General features: G+C 38.1%; 1 protein-coding gene across 26 annotated transcripts in view; it reads left to right on the forward strand.

Moving 5' to 3' along the window:
* The window catches only part of MAP2 (microtubule associated protein 2), a 291,617-nt gene that overhangs the window by 239,470 nt on the left and 32,941 nt on the right, over positions 1-19,206 (forward strand). For 6 of the 26 annotated variants that reach the window (XM_070458561.1, XM_070458560.1, XM_070458567.1 and 3 more), the window contains 5 exons: positions 1,875-1,952; positions 11,435-11,686; positions 13,435-17,187; positions 17,395-17,601; positions 17,777-17,911. In XM_070458561.1, the coding sequence (XP_070314662.1) occupies positions 1,875-1,952; positions 11,435-11,686; positions 13,435-17,187; positions 17,395-17,601; positions 17,777-17,911 (4,425 nt within the window). The remainder of the gene's footprint in view (positions 1-1,874; positions 1,953-11,434; positions 11,687-13,434; positions 17,188-17,394; positions 17,602-17,776; positions 17,912-19,206) is intronic. The other 20 variants (XM_070458565.1, XM_070458586.1, XM_070458575.1 and 17 more) reach the window with 15 other exon arrangements.

The following is a 19,206-nucleotide window of genomic DNA, read 5'->3' on the forward strand; positions in this document are numbered from 1 at the left end:
TTTGATTAATGATTGTCTATACTACAGTCTCTGGGGTCTCCCTGAAAAGACTACCAAAACCTATAGCCAGAGATTGTTAGACTCATCAGTGGCTAGTACCTTATATGGGATACGATGATTGAATCCCATATAAGGTACTAGTCTTCACTTTGTTCATTTAGGGGCAATACATTAACCTCCTCCCTCCATTGCAAGTCAAATGCCCTGCAGGGCCAAACATGTAATATAATGGCACTCACCAAGGAAAACACTCTCAGCCAAAGATGTGGTGCCCCTACTCTCAATGGATAGATAGATGCTAGAAGTAGATGTGTTATACATGCAGAGACACATAAAAAAGGAAATTCTCTTGCATTCAACATATGTTTATTTCACAGGTATGTATAACTAACCCATAGAAAGATGTGGTTTTTAAAGCCTAAAAATAGTATATAACTATTGTTCTTTCAGTCTTATGCATCTTTAATATTTGATTTTCTGATAAGCACTCCATTATCTATTAAAAATTAAACCATAAAAATTTCCTCTCTCTCAATAATAATTAAAAATAATCTCATTATATTCAATAAAATGTTCTTTGATGATCAAGGATTATTTTCACCTGAAACAGAGAGGGAAAAACTTATCTAAAACATTAGCTTTCTTTCTATGGTTTACTTCTGTTGTTTGAAATGAAAGGAAACCTTACTTTTTAAAAATATTTTTTAAATTTTTATACAGTTGGAAAGTTATTTTCCATTTACAGCTATTACAAAATGCTGGCTATATTCCCCATGTTGTACAGTACATCCTTGAGCCTATCTTACACCCAAGAGTTTACAGCTCCCCTTGGCTACCCCTGTATCACCCCTCTTCCCTCCACACTGGTAGGCACTAGTTCGTTCTATCTGTGAATATGCCTCTTTTTTTGTTATAGATACTAGTTTTCTGTACTTTTTAGATCCCACATATAAATGATATACACCATTTGTCTTTCTCTGTTTGACTTACTTCACTTAACATAATGCCCTGTTAGTGGCAAAATTTCATTAATTTTTAAAAGAAAATTTTCACTTAAAAAAAATAAAACTTTAAAATATCCCTTAGAAGACCTCAAGGCTTATTTAAAATAAATTTTACCACTGGCCTTGACTGATAAATATTTCCTTTTAAAATCCCTTACCTTCATGTGAGTGGTCATAAAGAAGGTAAGTGTCTTCAAGAGGAAAAGGGAGTTAAGTGTGACTGAATTTCATCTTTTAGAGCATTTCTCTTTGGGCTTCTTTCATGTGTAGTTCCAAGGCCAGAATATTTCTCAGCTCCCATATTACATGTTTCTATCTGAAGGTTGCCTCAGGCTGTGACAGCTTCATTTTTCTTTTCTGAGAATACATACAGAAGATGGATTTGACATTATACTCAATGAACAAAATATTGTTTAAAAAATATATCTCCTAAAATAGCTGTGATTAGTTTCCAGATCAAGATAAACAATAGTTTCCAGCTCTCACATATTTTTAATCAGTCAATTCAAATCCAAATTAAAATGCTTACCTGGCTGGGTTTTAATGTAGTAAATTAGGACCAGAATTAAATATTTTATTAATTGAAAGAGCAGACAAAAATTAATGAGATTAATGATAGAATTTTGGAAGTTATCTCTAATCCATTTTTATGGAGTAACTTTTTTATATTAAATGCTCTTCTTTTTTTAGGTTTTCAAAAATTTATGAATCAGGTAATGGGGCTGAAATAAAATAAGTCAACTGCAACTTACTGTTAAATCTTTCCTTGAATTTCATAGAGTCCTTTTTACAGATGGCACAACCCCTACACATCCACTGGGTTAGTAGGATTAATTGTTGTATCTCATTTTTCCATTGTTTGATCTTTAGCAGCTGAAGAGACAGCTAATCTGCCTCCTTCTCCACCCCCATCACCAGCCTCAGAACAGACTGTCCCAGTGGAGGAAGGTAAGGCCTGTTGGACTCTTTGAGGTTTGTCTTCTTTTAAGGGTAAATAAACCTCAACCCATAAGTGCTGGACTTTGGTATTGGTTAGTATGTGACCCAGCTTGGGAGCTGGCTGTTTCAAATAACCAAAAAGAAACAAAGACTTTAGTTAAATGTATTATCATTTCTATATATAAAATCAAAAGTAGAGGAATATGGTAAATAAAACAGGAAAAATCTGCTGGATAAAGGAAAAGATAACATTGTGTTTAAGTGGCTAGCTAGAATAACTACAGAGAACTAGTTTACTTCATGTAGAATGTTTTAAAGAGTAGATACAATTTAATTTTATAAGTGACTGAATAAAAATAAATATATTAATGAAATCAATAGATTTGTTTTGGAAGGGTTGGCAGGAGCTGTCTCTGTTTTGCTCACTATTGTATTGCCAAGGACTTCCCCAGGGCCAGACCTGTGGCAAACTCTCAATAAATATTAATGAATAAATGAAGAAGTCAGTGAACAAATTTGATATTGAGAGTAGTGAACTGGAAACTCAGATCATGGCTTCTTTCCTGCTGAGACCTTTTATTGTCCATGAATCTATTTATGCATTCACTCAACATGGAATGCCGTGTCAGCTTTTCAGTTCGCAATGAAGAAGCAGACAGATGCCTCTGAAGAATATCCATTTAGAATCTGAGATGAAAGACACTATTTAAAAGCTAACTATTATTGGTTCTCTGACTTAGACCAGTTAACTTTTGTCTATTGTTTGAGAGTTACAGGAGAAGAAGAAATCTTTGAAAATTTATTGAAAGCTTGCTTGTATCAATATAATTTACTTTTCATATACTAAAATCAGAATATTAATACTTTTCCATTTTAGTCATTTATTTGTTGACTTATTTTTCCTTTTGTTGTGCCTTTTATAGCTCACTTTATTGTGTTAAAAATTAAATAAGATCACAAAAGAATCACTGTCTTTTTATAATCCGTAATTAGGTTTGTTTACATTATTTTTTTAATTACTAGAGGTTATTCTAAATTACTGAACTATAAACTATCAATAAATATAGTTTATTTTTGTCATAGATTTATAAACTTAAACCTTTTTTAGCAATATTTTTTTTCTTAAATTGAGGCCTTTTTTTCTAAGTTTACTGCCTGAAATAATTAGTCTAAGGAATAAAAGAAAATTTGAGGACTATAAACATTGCATATAATCAGTATCATTGTAACCACTGATGATTAGTTAATTCCCTAAAAATGTGATTTGATCTTTTTAATTCATAGATTTGAAAGATCCTTTCTGGCCTTGATTTTATCTGTTCATTTGTATGGAGCACTTTGCACTCTTCAGATTCTCAAAGTGTACATTAGTAAGCAAAACAGACATGATCCTTCCTTGTAAGAAGCACAAATCTGGTGGAGAATGGAAATCCAGTAAATAAGTTCAGCACTAGGAAGGAAAAGAACAGGGAGATTTAAGGTAAAAAAAGAGTAATCTTCCTTTATTGGTTGGTGAAGGGAGCTGATCTCAGAAGCCTGAGGACGTGTGGGCCAAGGAAGGATGGAGGAAAGGGGCAATTTGGGCAGAGGGACCAGGATGTGCAAGGGCTGTCAGGTGGGAAAGTGCATGAAGTGCTCTGGGACTTGAAGGAGTCCCAGGGCTAATGTTTGAGAGATGGGTGGAGGAGAGGAGTCTGGGAGTGAGCAGCAGCTGGCTTGGTTCAGGCTCCTGGATTTTCCTCTGAATGTAGTGGAAAGCCTTCCATGATAGCTCTGCTTCCCACAGGTCACGGGAAATGTTTCTGAACCCTTATTTAAAGCCTTTCCCATGTCAGGGAATCCTCTTAACCCAGAGAGGGGTATGAAGTTGACTCCCAAGTCACCTAGAGGTCAAGTAATTCATTCTTCTTACTGTTATATGTGAGTTTGAGTTAAAAGGGTAACAAGGTCTTCCCAGCCATCTGAGACTCATCCAGTCTGTTTCTGGAGGGTGTACCATAGATATAAGGAAAGTATAAATTAAAAATAGAATCAATTTCATATCTTGGTAACTTAGGTGTCGTATTCCAAAGTAACTGTTCCTTCATATTTCGGGATTGTTTTCCTCAAGGTGTCTCAGTATATTTAGGGAAAATGTCAACTTACTTCCTACTGAAAGTAATTTGAAGATATTTTTAACATTTTCAAACTGAACATGTATTTTTATTGAATTTTTTTTCAAAAGAAAGCCTCAACCTGTGCAAAGTCTTAATGATTTGCTTTTAAAAAGATAACCATATTTTTTAGTTATGTAGAAAATATATAATTTCAAACTTCATTGATTTAAAAGATTGAGTAATATTTTTACCTTAAATTTATGAAAGGCATGTGATCTAGGCAATCAAACTAGTTCCTCTCTTTTATTTTAAACCACTCTTAAAGTATGTATAACAACTTATTTGTTTTATCAGAAAAAAATTAGTGAAAATCCACAAGACAAGAATCAACTTTTCAAATTTTCAGATCAATTGGTTTGTAAAGACAAAGCAAAATTTCTTAATATATAGCTTATGAGCTTATGAGCACATTGCCTGGAAAGAAAGCAGGTGAATTTTTCCATCTAGGAGATTTTTTACCCTCCTCAAAACACCCTTAAGCAACTTCAATCTAAAGGCACAGTGAATGTCACAGTTCAGTCCTTTTATGTAAATGTTCTTAGATTAAATTGAGTATTTCATTGATTTTGAGGATAGACTTTTTATTAATTAGCAAACATTCTAAAAGCTGTTCTTTCCCGAAGGGAAAGCATGGATGCTTCTACTAAAAATAATTTAAGATGTTAATTACGGTCATATATGAATATTCATTTATTATAATTGGTGTAATATTCTTAAGTCTAGGTACTTATTCTGGGAAACAAAGAGATTTTGATGAAAAAAATTAAGTAAGTAGCACACTTAGAAAGGAAACCCAGGTACAGTGAACCAAACTGAACTACTTATTGTATTTTCAAATTAAGTTCCCCTTTCTTTTTGGCCTAACCATAATAGTTATCACTTGAACTGAACGGTTAGAATTTGGAAGCCCATGCAAGAGCAATGGAAAAATCTGAAACAGAACCAGGAGTCCTACCCTGTTAGGTTTGCTCCAGCATCCTAGGCTGATGATTTCCTGTGTCAGTGATGTGGCCACACTGTAACTGTTAACCCAGCAGCCTCCCTCCGGATCATTCTAGGGCAGCAGACACCGTTGGCAAACTGGGAAGTCCTCAGTCCGAAACTTGTAGACTGGATAGGGCTTAGAGATGGTGGGGCAGTATGTGAGAGAGTCAGCTGCCCTAGGCCATGGGGTAGAAGCTGTGATACCAGGACAGGCAAAGTCACCAAGTCAGACTAATACCCCCAAGATGTTCAGTCTCTCATAAACATGACGACTCATTGTACCCTAGGGGGCTGACAGATCAAGACTGAATTTTGTGTGGCAAACTTTACCCAATATAAATTTTCAAATGCTTCTTTTAAAGAAAATTTTGTATGAAAACAAATTAGGGGTAGTGTGGTTCTCCACTGAAACCAGGTAAGCTTCATTTTTAAAGATTATCATTGTGCAAAGGAACTATGTCAAAGTCCAAGGTTCACAAGACAACCCTTCCCTTTAAAACAGTACATTATTGAATGAAACAGACTACTTCGTGGCATAACCAAGTGTCCAAAAGCAAGTGTACTTATAGTAAAAGGAGACATTCAATCCTGGCCTTAAAGAGTGAAAGTGTTATGAATTCATTTTTCATAAATCTCCTAAGTCTAGCTTTGATGTATCAAATCAAAGTAAAGAGTAAATGTACATGACAACTTGTACTAAAGATAGAGATATTAATGTCTATGGAATCAAGAATGATTCTTGGTGCTTTCTCAAATACCTTCCCATTTAATCCTCCAAGCAACCCACACAGAACACTCACACAGATAATACTCACTTCCACTGTGGCCCAGGATGTCACAGCTAATAAGTGGCTTATCCAGAATTTACATTCAAATCTGCTATGCTCAATTGCTTCGGTCGCGTCTAACTCTTTGCAATCCCGTGGACTGTAGCCTGCCAGGCTCCTCTGTCCATGGGATTCTCCAGGCAAGAATACTGGAGTGGGTTACCATGCCCTCCTCCAGGGAATCTTCCTGATCCAGAGATTGAATCTGTGTCTTCTGCACTGCAGGCAGGGTCTTTACTCACTGAGCCACCTGGGAAACCTAAGTTCCTACAAGCACAGTCTCACCGCATCGCTAAAGCTCTATGTTATCTAGCTAGGCTCTTACTGTGGGACAATGAGAGTGAAGTCATCTTCTAATGAGAGTGTTTTGGTTACAAGACACTGGACTGATTTCCTTTTTTTTTTTTTCAAACCACTCCCAAGTAAATAATTCGTTCATTTATATAATTTATTTATTATGTGTCACACCTCCATTTGGGTATGAACTGAGAGCACTTGCCATACACAATCATATAGCAAATGAGGATCTCTTGTCTTCTAGCATTATCACTAGAAGCCCATGCACTGGTACACTCTCTGAACTTAGCCAGCCAACATGGTCCTCTAAGCATCACTTCACTGGCACATCTCTGGGACATGTAATGTAGATGAACTTCAGGCTCATTGGTCCTAAACAGAGACTTGGAGTACCCCAGAGGGGACTGGGTTTTGCCAGACCTTCTTTTTGAAGTTGCCTGGCTAAGAGCTAAATACTACAGAGAACCTACTTTTCCACTGATACACTTAAAGTTTTTGTTATTTTTGTTGTTCCCTGATTAGCCAAAGTTTTCAGAATAGAAAGTACTGTTTCCTTGAAATGTTCTGGATCTGAAGCAAGACTCTGGGTTGTTTGCACATTTTGGCACTTTCAAGAAATAACAACAAGCAACAAGAAAGAGGAAGCCAAAATATTCAAAAGGCAAAACTATCCAAGGAGAATTGCCTTTAAACTATCATCTCTCAGGTTTAAATTCTTTAGTTTTGAATTGTAGTCTGCTGTCCTCCCTAGAAAATGTTGAAAAGCAGAGAGGCAAATATGCCATTTTCACTTATTGATTATCCATGTAATCTGTTTGAATGTATTAGAAGTTTTAGGAAGACTTTGTGTCCCTGGGGAGTCTACAGCCTCAGGAGCCACTAGAGGAGATATGAATGGCTGGGACTTGTGACAAGCCCAAGACTTAGGATTCAGCCAGTGTTGCAGGCCAGATCTCAGCCAGTCGTCTGCTCAGCTGAGAAATCGTGCCGAGTTGAACTAAGAATATCAAATATAATTTTAGGTTTCTTCTATCCCATGATATAATAAGCATTGTGGCTGGGAGAGTTCTGATCACCCATCTAGAAACAACTTCCATGGAACAATCAGTAAATAATGTGTTCAAAAGATTAAAAGCATTCTCTCTTCAAAATATTATTTTAGTGTCCTTATGATTTCAGGTTTATTTCCAGTTGTCAGCACTCAGTTGGCTGAAAATAAGTTATTGTGCTAAAAATACAGTGCATTTTCAAATTAATGCTATAATTCTGTCCACTTAAATTTTGATAGAAATAAAAATGATACAGATAGCTACTGCATTTTGATCTTATTGAAAATTACAAAATTTTAAAATTATTTCTCTATATAAGTAAATAAATAGTGGTTAGCAAATTTAGTAATCAGCCATGTAGGCCTGAGATACATACAGTATCTCAGCCAGATATTCTTTGTGATCATTCTTTAGGCTCATTGAAATGCTAAGCAAACTGACTGATATACACCCCTATTTCTAAGGAAATGTACTTAAGTAATACAGATTTCTAAGCTAAGACGTGGGAAAGAAAAGAAATGAGAGCAGCTTCTTTAGCATTTCCATGAAAACTATACAATGAGGGCTTTGAAATATAAAAACAGTAGTGCAAGTGAAACTGCATAGAATACAATTGTGATGGGTCAGAAGCCACCTCAGTAGAAATTCTCAGCTAACCGTATCTCTATTAAGCCTTCCAGAGAGAAGCAGAACACAAGAAAACAAGTGTATGTTGCTGGGTACTTTCTAATACTTTCACAGCCATGCAGATAAGAACTAGGGTTCAAAAGGATGCCTAGCAGGTTGCATCTAAAGAAAAAGCTATGCCAGTTGTGTTCCCCTAAGCAAGACAGGAAAGAAACATAATGCATTATAGATTTTTCTTAACAGGATTGAAATTAAAAATTACTTTCTGGTGGGAGTCATGAACTAAAAACTAAATCAACCAAAATGCTAACCATGCGAGTATACTAGATAATTAAGGTTGTACTTCCACAGGCCCAATTTCTCTCAGAAATGTGCAAGCATCAGATCCTAACAGCTTTCCTCTTTTATAACGTATAAATGTATTGATAAAAACATGAGAAGATGTACGTACTTGAAAGAATTTCTTCTAACAAATGCATTTGTTTTGTAGTGATTTGTTTCTATCCCAGTGTTTCTGTTGTTATTTTAACTCATTTGAGGGAGATGTAAAGATAATTTCTATTATGCAGTGGGAGTGTCAGAGCATTTGGTTCATTTAGATCAATGACAAGATTCCTAAAGGGAGAGTTTAAATTCAGCAGCTCCTGAAGCATGAAACTTCACTGTCTCCCATCCTCCACCAGCTTGGTCTCACTCATCACTCTCCATCCTGCTGTGCTGCTTCCGTGACCCCATGTCCTTGTGCAAATGTTTGTCTCGTCTGTCTGATCTTGTGTCTGTCTTGTCCAGTTTTCCCTGCAGTTTCTTCCTGTGTGTCTGTTTGTAGATGAAGGGGCTGAGGATCAAGTGGGTCCTCTACACAGGTTCCCCAGCCACGAACCTGCCACCAGCGGGGAGAGGCGTAGACTCCTAGCCCCCTCCATCTCGGTGTCTGTGCCTGATGATGACCCTTCCAATTCCGATGAGGAGTACTATGAGCATCCTTTGTTCAGCTCAGAGTGGACTGCCTCTAGTGTGCGCCCCAGTGTCCCAGCGCAGAGTGCAGAGGCCCACTTAGGCCAGGAGAAAGGTGAACCAAGCATGGTCCCCTTTAGCCCCTCCTCCCCAGCCTGCAGCTTTGACCACGTGCATCACCTTGAGTGTGCCTCCATGTGCGGGTGGGAGGGGCAGGAGCCTGTTTTTTCCATATGAAAGTGAAGTCCCTATATCGCTCATGTCCATCCAAATGCCTCAACAGTATTTATGGAAGAAGTCTGATTTAAGACATGTGAGTGCTTCTTTTTTTTCTTCATGGCTTCTGAGAAGGAAGCCAAAAGAGTTCAAACAGAGTATGACTTCTTTCTACCCCTTGCAAATATATCAATAGGGAAAGAATGTATCTCCTTACCCAAACCAAAGAAGATGACCCTTAATATAATTTTTCCATATTACTAGACCAGACTTAGAGAGTTAGGTTTCTATTTAGTGCCATGTTAAGGTGATAGCCCTTTAAAAGAGAAATAATTGTTTAGGGTAGAATAAATATTATGGAATTAACGTATTTCTTCAAATCACTTAAACATCTACAAAAATTATAGATGCTTCCTCAGGTGACTAAATCTTGGTTCAGATAAGTAGAAGTGGGCTAAAATGAAGGAAATGCTCCAAAGCTTTTGTCATTCCAGTCTTTTGAAGGTGGAGACCTTGTGTATAGTTGGCTGTGGGGAGGATAAAATAAGTGGACAGTGTGCTGCAATTTATCTCATTCTAGCAAGGTAGTATTATAAAGAAAAAAATAGGGCTAATTTTTTTTTTGCTTAGGTGGATGTCATTTTGAAATGGGAGAAAAAAACTTGCTTAAGTGAAGAGTATATTTTTGTATGGCATAATATTTAATGTAAAGGCAGATAGTTCCAAGGCAAGAGCACCAATGGTTCAGACATTGTGATAGAAAAATACAATGCATATTGAGTAAAGTTAAATGAACTTAAAATAATTAAGAAAAATATGTGAATTTTGAATAAAGAACAGGTGTGGAAATAAACATGATTTATACAAAATGAGAAACTGGAAAGCTGAAAATTTACATGGACTTAGAAAACATGTAAATTAAATTGATTTCATCCAGTAAGGTGATATTAGTAAAGCAGCTATATTAAAAGTCTCTTAGCTTTAATCAAAATCTCTAATTCTATGGCATTGTAAAAATTGCCTTAATAATAAGTTAGAATCTGAATTATTAAAATGTTACAGACATAGTTAAATTTTAAAAATTAAAGTATCTGTGCCTTAAATGTGAAAAAAATAGTAGTAGTCCTCTTTTTTCCCCATAAGGGCTTTAATGTTTCTCAAAAAATTTCTCTCCTTTCCATCTATAGTTTTTCTCACAGATCCATTTAAACAATGTATGATTGCTCATAGGAATTTCAAAAGAATCATTCATTTGAAGAACTATAAGACAGCTTATATATTTCCCTCTAATTTCTTAAGCAATAAAATGGGATTTATTTTACTGATATATGAAGTGTAAGTGAGAAACAAATAAACAGCATAATTCATGGCCTTTCATAAACTTGTTACATTTTAATTGTTAATATTTTCCTGTGTGATATACATCTTTGGGAAGGATATTTTGGCAGTTTTGTTGCCACTCGGCTATCTTTCCTTGGTGGTGTTGTTTTGAATTGCAGAAATGAAACTTTATAATATGCACATTTTCTTTCTTTAGTGTCAAAGAGAACTATACAAGAACTATATTACTGATATTTCAGTGGTTTGAACAATATAACAGCCGTGTCCCAGAGGTAGACTTTTCTAAATAGCAATGAAATTAACTTTTACCTGGACCTTGCTTTTCAAAATATTTTACTTACTTCTTGAAAATTTTTACATTCTCTAATCATATAATGCAATGAAAGTAAAATTAATTGAGTTAGGTAGTCTTTGGCCTTAAAAATACTAAATAAAGTATGTCTTAAAGAGTTTTGATGGATTTCATGATAAAGTTGATAATAAAGTGGTTGATTGGATATTATTTTGAGCCCAAAATAATAATAATCTTTACTCCCAAAGATCCCTTTAGTGAAGTTGGCATGTTTTAAATTAAGTAATCAGGAATTCGTATGTAGGGGCTTCCTGCATTGGAGAAAACAGCACATGACTTACAAACTTAAAGGTTTGTTGCAGCACATCAATGCATCTATCTTTTCACAGCCATCTGTTATCTGGCAGCGCCATCTCTTATTTCCAGCCAGCTTTCCACATTGTGTGCCACTTACTGCCATTTCCACTAAGGGTAATAGAGCAATAAAACCCTTTCAGCTCTCAAGTTTTAAAATAAAGAGCCTTTTAATGAGACTTTAAAAGGCATCATTATTAGCCGATTATATTTACTAATTTTCCAAGCAATACATAATGTCCACTGAGTTAGGATATTAATTTGTTCATCTAAACGGTAAAAGAGGTTCTTGTGAGGTCAACAAAATAGAGCTGAAAGTGTTCCTTGAATAATATTTCTGTTGTTTCATGTATGTTTCTATGGTCATGATGTCAACATCTTTTTCATCCCTAAGAAGAAGAAACGCTAGAGAGTCCAATGGCTGAGGAAGAGAAACCTGCCACTCTTCCTGAGAAAGAGTGTGGGGCTGCCAAGGTCTCAGATCAGCCCAAGGGCCTCAGTGAGGGCCAAGTGGAGTCTAGTGCGGAGGCCCAAGTAGTTCCTGCAGACAACGCCCCAGCAGGGGCCCCACAGGAGACAAGTGTAAAAGAGGTCACGGTCACGGAGGTGTCTCCAGCAGTAAAAACCCCTTCCTCTGCCGGGGAAGGTGTGTCTTTCTTAGGATTTGCATGTCTTTTGTTGCAAGCGATCTCTCCAGCAGCTTACCAGTCTGATGCCTTTCCAATGCTATTCCATCGCTGGGTCGTCTCATGATACCAAGACCCCTGTCTGAGACTTAAAGAGCAAAGAGTGTGGCTTGTGCAGGTGCTGTGTGGCAGCCTGGTTTTCCACTGCTGCAGCTGATTCCTGGTTTTACTTTGCCATGATACAATACGCTTTGCAGCCAGGCTGATGACGCTATGTGAGCTTTTTTTCCGCCCCTGCCCCTCCTCATCTCAAATGTTTGCCAGTCACATTGCTAATACATGTATATTTTTATTTTTATTTTGGGGGACAGCAATTCATATGCTTTTCTTTCAAATCGTAGAGGTGGATTTTGGCACATTATTACAGGCTTCAGTCGTAGAATGGTTTTTGTTTGCAACTGCAATGTGCTATATTTTTTTTTATGCTTCAGTGAATACTGGTTTGGTTTCCTCAAAAGCACCTGCTGATGCTTCTCATATCATTTCCTTTCCATGGCAACCAACCCCTTTGATCATCACCGTTTCTCTTAAGTTTTCATTCATCTAACCTTCACTAGAGAATTCATAAAGTATGTATTTTCTATTGTGACAACAAGACACACAAGTATTTAAGTTAATGATGATCCATACACTTGCCCTTCAACAGAGGACTGAATTTATTAATTTTCCCCAAATCTTCTCCAGACAATTGCATTTAGCCTTAGTGACCACAATGATATAACTTTGGCTGTAAAATACAAATGACACTCTGAAGCCTTTTGAATTGGTGAACAAATAAAAATTACAAAGACTCATTTAGTCTCTGTGAAGCATCTCTAAAGCCAATATTGGTCAGTACTTCACCTGTTGATCACATTCCAGGAAATGAGGTCATGACCAAGGAAAAAAAGACATTTTAATAGTTGACTCTTATTAAAATTTTGTTACTCATGTAACTTCCCGGTATTGACAGTATAATTCAGATTTTCTTACATCTATCATACAGACTAAGTATTGATTAGGACTTAGGAATTTTGATACATGGTAGAAATTGTCTTGTTAATATTTAGGTCACATCAAACAAAGTCAGTAGCAATTATTTGTATTACCAAAATTTAATCTTAGATGACTTCTAAAAATTTATTCTAGAAACATTTCAATGCTGCCAAAACTGGTCTTGGCATTTGTTGGTCAAGTTAGCTGAAATTATTTAACACATATTATTATAAATTAATTGGCTTTCTGCCCATGGGCTACCAATTCACTTTTCAATGAGAAAAGGAAAAGTTTGGCTGAAACCAATTCTTTTCCATATTTAGATTATAGATTATATAGATTATCTTGTATCCTAATGTTAACTAGTTATTAAATTTTCTTTAATTTGTAGTTTTTATCTGTAGAAGGTACATGACATTTTTTTCTACTATAGTACACACCATGTACTATTTAGAGAGACCAAACAAACAAAGGAAAAAAGAGTATTCAAAATAAACTCTTATTTCAATTTCTGTACACATTAATTCACAGTGGGAGTTTATTTTAGCAATCATACAAATATATCTCAGTCCTGACATTTTCATTTTGATTTTTAAATGAATAGCATGCTTGCATGTTTCATAGTTTTTCTTTCAAGCCTACCATTCATTTGCCATTTCAAAAGATAATTTTAAGCTTACTGCCTGAAAGCACTTGCCTATTATATGTTTAAAAATCAACCCAATTACTTCAGGTTTACTTACAGCCTCGAAGATGGAGTTTCACGATCAGCAGGAATTGACTCCCTCTCCAGCCGAGCCAGTAGACAAGAAGGAAAAGGAACCAGAGACAGAAAGTAAGCCTGGTGAAGACCTTAAGCATGCTGCCTTAGTTTCTCAGCTGGAAACAACTAAAACTTCCCCTGATAAAAAGGACGTACAAGGCCCAGAAGAAGAAAAAGCACCTCCCACTCTGTTTGGGCACACTCTCGGTGCCAGCCTAGAAGATACAAAACCCAAGACAGAACCAAGCCTAGTGGTACCTGATATTGGCCTTCCTGCAGAGCCCACAGCTGCAAAAGAGCAGAAGGACTGGTTCATCCAAATGCCAACGGAAGCCAAAAAGGATGAGTGGGGTTTAGTTGCTCCCATATCTCCTGGCCCCCTAACACCTATGAAGGAAAAAGATGTACTTGAGGATATCCCAAAATGGGAAGGGAAACAATTTGATTCTCCCATGCCGAGTCCCTTTCAGGGTGGAAGCTTCACTCTTCCTTTTGACATCTCAAAGACTGAAATAGTTGCAGCAGCATCACCCTTTGTTCCCGCCCTGTTACAGCCAGATGACCAAAAATCTCTGGAAGAAACTGGTAGCCCAGCAACTGCCAAAGATAGTTCTAAAGTTGAAGAGCCCCAGAAGGATCAACCTGACAAAATAGCAGAAGCACCAGCCTCAGAGGCAGTTGCTGCACCCAAAGATGCTCACGTTTCGATTGTGGAAGAGTGTGTCCCAGAGAAAGTTTCAGAAGAAGAGAAAGGGATGACAAAGGAAGAAAGTGTGCAGATAAAAGAGACTCCCACCCTCAGCGGACAGGAATCTGTACTTGCTGAAAAGGAACCTCACCTAAAGCTTGAAGAAAAAACAACCATTTCTGACAAAGAAGACATGCCAAAAGAGAGCGAACCCCCAAAATTGACAGATGAAGAAACAAATATCATTCATCCTTCCACAGAACACACTTACTCCAAAAAAGAAGAGAAGGGCCAGGAGCCTCCCACAGATATATTAAAACAGGACTCATTCCCTGTAAGTTTGGAGCAAGCAGTTACTGATTCAGCCGTGACCACTCAGACACCGGAAAAAGTCATGATGGAACCAACTGCACTAAGTGAAAAGACTGCCACCCAGGAGCTCTTTGAGGAAAAAGTTGCTGACAAAGATCATGAGGTAGACGGAGTTGGAGCTGTAACATCAGCTGAGCTCGACATGGCATTTTATGAAGACAAGTCAGGAATGTCCAAGTACTTTGAAACATCCGCCTTGAAAGAAGTGACCAAAAGCATCCAGCCAGGCAGTGATTACTATGAACTAAGTGACACCAGAGAAAGTGCCCAAGAGGCTTTCGATGCTGTATCTCCCGTGCATAAAGATGGTGACAAGGCACTCCCAGAAGAAGAACCCCAGCCCAGGGCTCCGGCACAAGAAGCAGGGTATAGCACTCTCGCACAGAGTCATCCATCTGACTTACCAGAAGAACCCAGTTCTCCTCAAGAAAGAATGTTCACTATTGATCCAAAAGTGTACGGAGAGAAAAGAGATCTCCACAGTAAGAATAAGGATGATCTGACGCTAAGCAGGAGTTTAGGACTTGGTGGTAGGTCTGCAATAGAACAAAGAAGCATGTCCATCAATTTGCCCATGTCTTGCCTGGATTCCATAGCCCTTGGGTTTAACTTCGGTCGAGGGCATGATCTTTCTCCCCTGGCTTCTGACATTCTCACCAACACTAGTGGAAGTATGGATGAAGGAGATGATTACCTTCCAGCCACAACACCTGCCGTGGACAAAGCCCCTTGCTTCCCAACTGAAAGCAAAGAAGAAAAAGAACAGGTAAAGGAAGAAAAAGATACTGGGGAGGAAAATGCCCGAGTCGAGACATCATGTGAGTCGCCTTTCCTAGCCAAAGATTATTACAAAAATGGTACTGTCATGGCCCCTGACTTGCCTGAAATGCTAGACCTGGCAGGCACTCGGTCAAGATTAGCTTCCGTGAGTGCAGACACTGAGGTTGCCAGGAGAAAATCAGTCCCATCGGAGACTGTGGTGGAGGAGAGTGGCACTGGCTTGCCCCCTGTCACTGATGAAAACCACATCATCGTGAAAACCGACAGTCAACTCGAAGACCTGGGCTACTGTGTGTTCAATAAATACACAGTCCCGCTCCCATCACCTGTTCAAGACAGTGAGAATTTATCTGGGGAGAGTGGTTCCTTTTATGAAGGCACTGATGATAAAGCAAGAAGAGATTTGGCCACCGATCTTTCATTAATTGAAGTCAAGCTGGCAGCTGCCGGAAGAGTAAAAGATGAAGTCGGTGCTGAGAAGGAAGCATCCCCACCTATCTCTGGTGACAGAGCAGGACTGAGTAGGGAGTTGGATCAGGAGAAGAAGGCGAATGATAAGCTGGATACTGTCCTAGAGAAAAGTGAAGAGCATGCTGATTCAAAAGAGCACACCAAGGAAACAGAAGAGGCTGGTGATGAAGCCGAAACTCTTGGATTAGGAGTGACCCAGGAGCAAGCTGCAGCCAGAGAACTGACAATCTCTAAAGATGCATCACCTCTCGTGGCCGAGAAAGCAGAGAAAGGTCTCAGTTCAGTGCCAGAGGGAGCTGAGGTAGAACCATCCAAAAAAGCTGAAGCAGAACTGGATTTGGCTGCGAAGAAAGCCGAACAAGGTCAGTTAGATATTAAAATCAGTGACTTTGGACAGATGGCCTCAGGGCTACATGTCGATGCTGGAAGGGCAGCAGAGCTTAAACTTGAGGCTACCCAGGACCTCGCCCCCTCAGCCACAGCCCCTCAGGAGGTAGATGCATTTATGGGTGTTGAGTCCAGCCACGTGAAAGAAGGCACCAAAGTTAGTGAAACAGAAGTCAAGGAGAAGGTGGCTAAGCCTGACTTGGTGCACCAGGAAGCTGTGGACAAAGAAGAATCCTATGAGTCCAGCGGTGAGCATGAAAGCCTCACCATGGAGTCCTTGAAAGCCGATGAGGGCAAGAAGGAAACTTCCCCAGAATCTTCTCTAATTCAAGACGAGATTGCCATCAAATTGTCTGTGGAAATACCCTGTGCACCTGTGGTTTCAGAGGCTGATGTAGCCACAGATGAGAGAGCTGATGTCCAGATGGAATTTATTCAGCTGCCAAAAGAAGAAAGCCAAGAGACCCCGGATATTTCCATCACGCCCTCCGATGTTACCGAGCAGTTGCCTGAAGCCACCAGAGCTGAACCAGCAGAGGCTCAGAGCGAGGAAGAAGAGATCGAAGCCCGGGGAGAGTATGACAAGCTACTCTTCCGCTCAGACACCCTTCAGATCACTGACCTGGGTGCCCCAGGTGTCAGGGAGGAGTTTGTGGAGACCTGTCCCGGTGAGCACAAAGGAGTGATTGAGTCTGTAGTAACCATCGAGGACGACTTCATCACCGTCGTGCAAACCACAACTGATGAAGGGGAGTCAGGTTCCCACAGTGTGCGTTTTGCAGCCCTCGAGCAGCCTGAGGTGGAAAGGAGACCGTCACCCCATGCTGGAGAAGAACTTGAACCAGAAGAGGCAGCCGAAGCCCAGGCTGAACCCAAGGATGGTTCCCCAGAGGCTCCAGCTTCCCCTGAGAGAGAAGAGGTTGGATTCTCAGAATATAAGACAGAGACCTATGAGGATTACAAAGATGAGACCACCATTGATGACTCCATCATGGATGCTGACAGCCTCTGGGTGGACACTCAAGGTGTGCATTATATTTTTCAATTTTCTACTCCCAAATAAAATCCAGTATCCTAGTGGAAAAACGTTTTTTTTTTTTTTTTCATTTTAGACATTTTAAAATGTCCCTTTATCTCTTTATTTTGCATTTTGTTAGACAGATGGAGGATTTTGTACATTTGTTACTAATGTTGTCATTGTTGTTGTTGTCATGGTTTGCTCTGATCCACAGATGATGATAGAAGCATCATGACAGAACAGTTAGAAACTATCCCTAAAGAGGAGAAAACTGAAAAGGAAGCTCGGAGATCATCTCTTGAGAAACATAGAAAAGAAAAGCCTTTTAAAACCGGGAGAGGCAGAATTTCCACTCCTGAAAGAAAAATAGCTAAAAAGGAACCTAGCACAGTCTCCAGAGATGAAGTGAGAAGGAAAAAAGGTTCATTTCACAATCACTTCTTTATAAATGTTTTTGAAGTAATTCATTATTACTCTTTTGTAGAAGAAAACTACCTAACCGTGGTTAACTAATTATTGATGAAATTTTGTTCGGTTTTGCTCCAAGTGTATATTTTTCTCCTGATGGTATGCTTTCTGTGTTTTCTTATTCATAGCAGTTTATAAGAAGGCTGAACTTGCTAAAAAAACAGAAGTTCAGGCCCACTCTCCCTCCAGGAAATTCATTTTAAAACCTGCTATCAAATATACTAGACCAACTCATCTCTCCTGTGTTAAGCGGAAAACGACAGGTGACTGTTCACTTCTGCAATGTGGCTGGCAAACATAGACATGTTTTTTTTTTTTTTTTTATCTCATTACCTTAGCAGCTTCATTTTGTTTTTCTTCCGAGAATCTCAGCAGTCATGAACAATTTCGCTATTAAGTGTCTTGTATCATTACTCTTTTTTTATCCCTTCCCTACAGAAGAGGTCATGACCATCTGTTTCTTTGTCATGCTGAGACTTAACAGTGATTGTATCTTGGCATTGTGCTCTAGTGTCACGTTCTGGGGATTCCTGTTTTCATTCTGTGTGTTTGGTTAGACGATGGCGATGAATATAACCGTGGTATGCATTCTCATTATTTTGCTTATTTATCTCCCTCATGCTTAAACCCATACGTATTTGTCCTAGTTTCTATATTGTTACTGCCAAATCTGTTACTGATGTTGATGGATTTACTGAGGACCACCAAGAATGCATAGGGATTTTGAGATGGAGAATGAGAAGCAAATCTGGGATAAAATTGTGGTTGAAAAATTCCTTTGCTTTCAGATGAAAGAAAAAAAAAAGGAAAAAGAAACTGTCTGGTAATCTCATCAGAGTTTATTTTTCATATCCAAAATTAGCTAGGCTTTCTGACAATACTGCATCTCTTGGTTGACATTTTGTCCTTGGAATTTTCTTAAAATGTGTTGGATTAAATTTCTCCCTATAATGTAGTATTCAAAAATTTAATAAATTTAATAAACCCCTTCCTCCAAATATCTTAGAATTTAGGTTTATTTCTATCTTGTTGTCTTCTTATTGTTCTGTCGTCTTCAAATGTACTTTGTTTTTACTATTTAAATAAGCAGTGGATTAAGGAGTGAAACATGTTACAAATCATAATAAAAGCCCCTATGTAATATCTATAATGCAAACTCTATTCCTCAATTTCAGTGCAAAGTATGTATTATATTAGGATACTCTTAATTATGATATATTTTATTTTAGTATTGATTAAATGGCACACTTGCAGTCTACAAAGGAAGGTATCAGAGCTTAAGTCAGAAAGCAATATTTTTCATTCCATTATATACACATTAGAAGTGCCTTTGCATGAATCTTTGCATGGCTTTAAAGGGTTAGCAGCAGCATTAACCCTTGCAAGAAGAAGAATATCAAGGCATTGATGTTTTGTGATAGCTACTGAAAATTTCAAGTATTTTGAATTTGTGTTCTTCATATAGGAAGTATCTCATGTGCTTCCTTCAAGAACTAGTATATAAGGCAAGATTTGAAAGTAGATGGTTTATAATTATACACAAACCTTGATGATGAAG

Source organism: Odocoileus virginianus, chromosome 30, assembly GCF_023699985.2.
Source record: "Odocoileus virginianus isolate 20LAN1187 ecotype Illinois chromosome 30, Ovbor_1.2, whole genome shotgun sequence".
Lineage (NCBI taxonomy): Eukaryota > Metazoa > Chordata > Mammalia > Artiodactyla > Cervidae > Odocoileus > Odocoileus virginianus.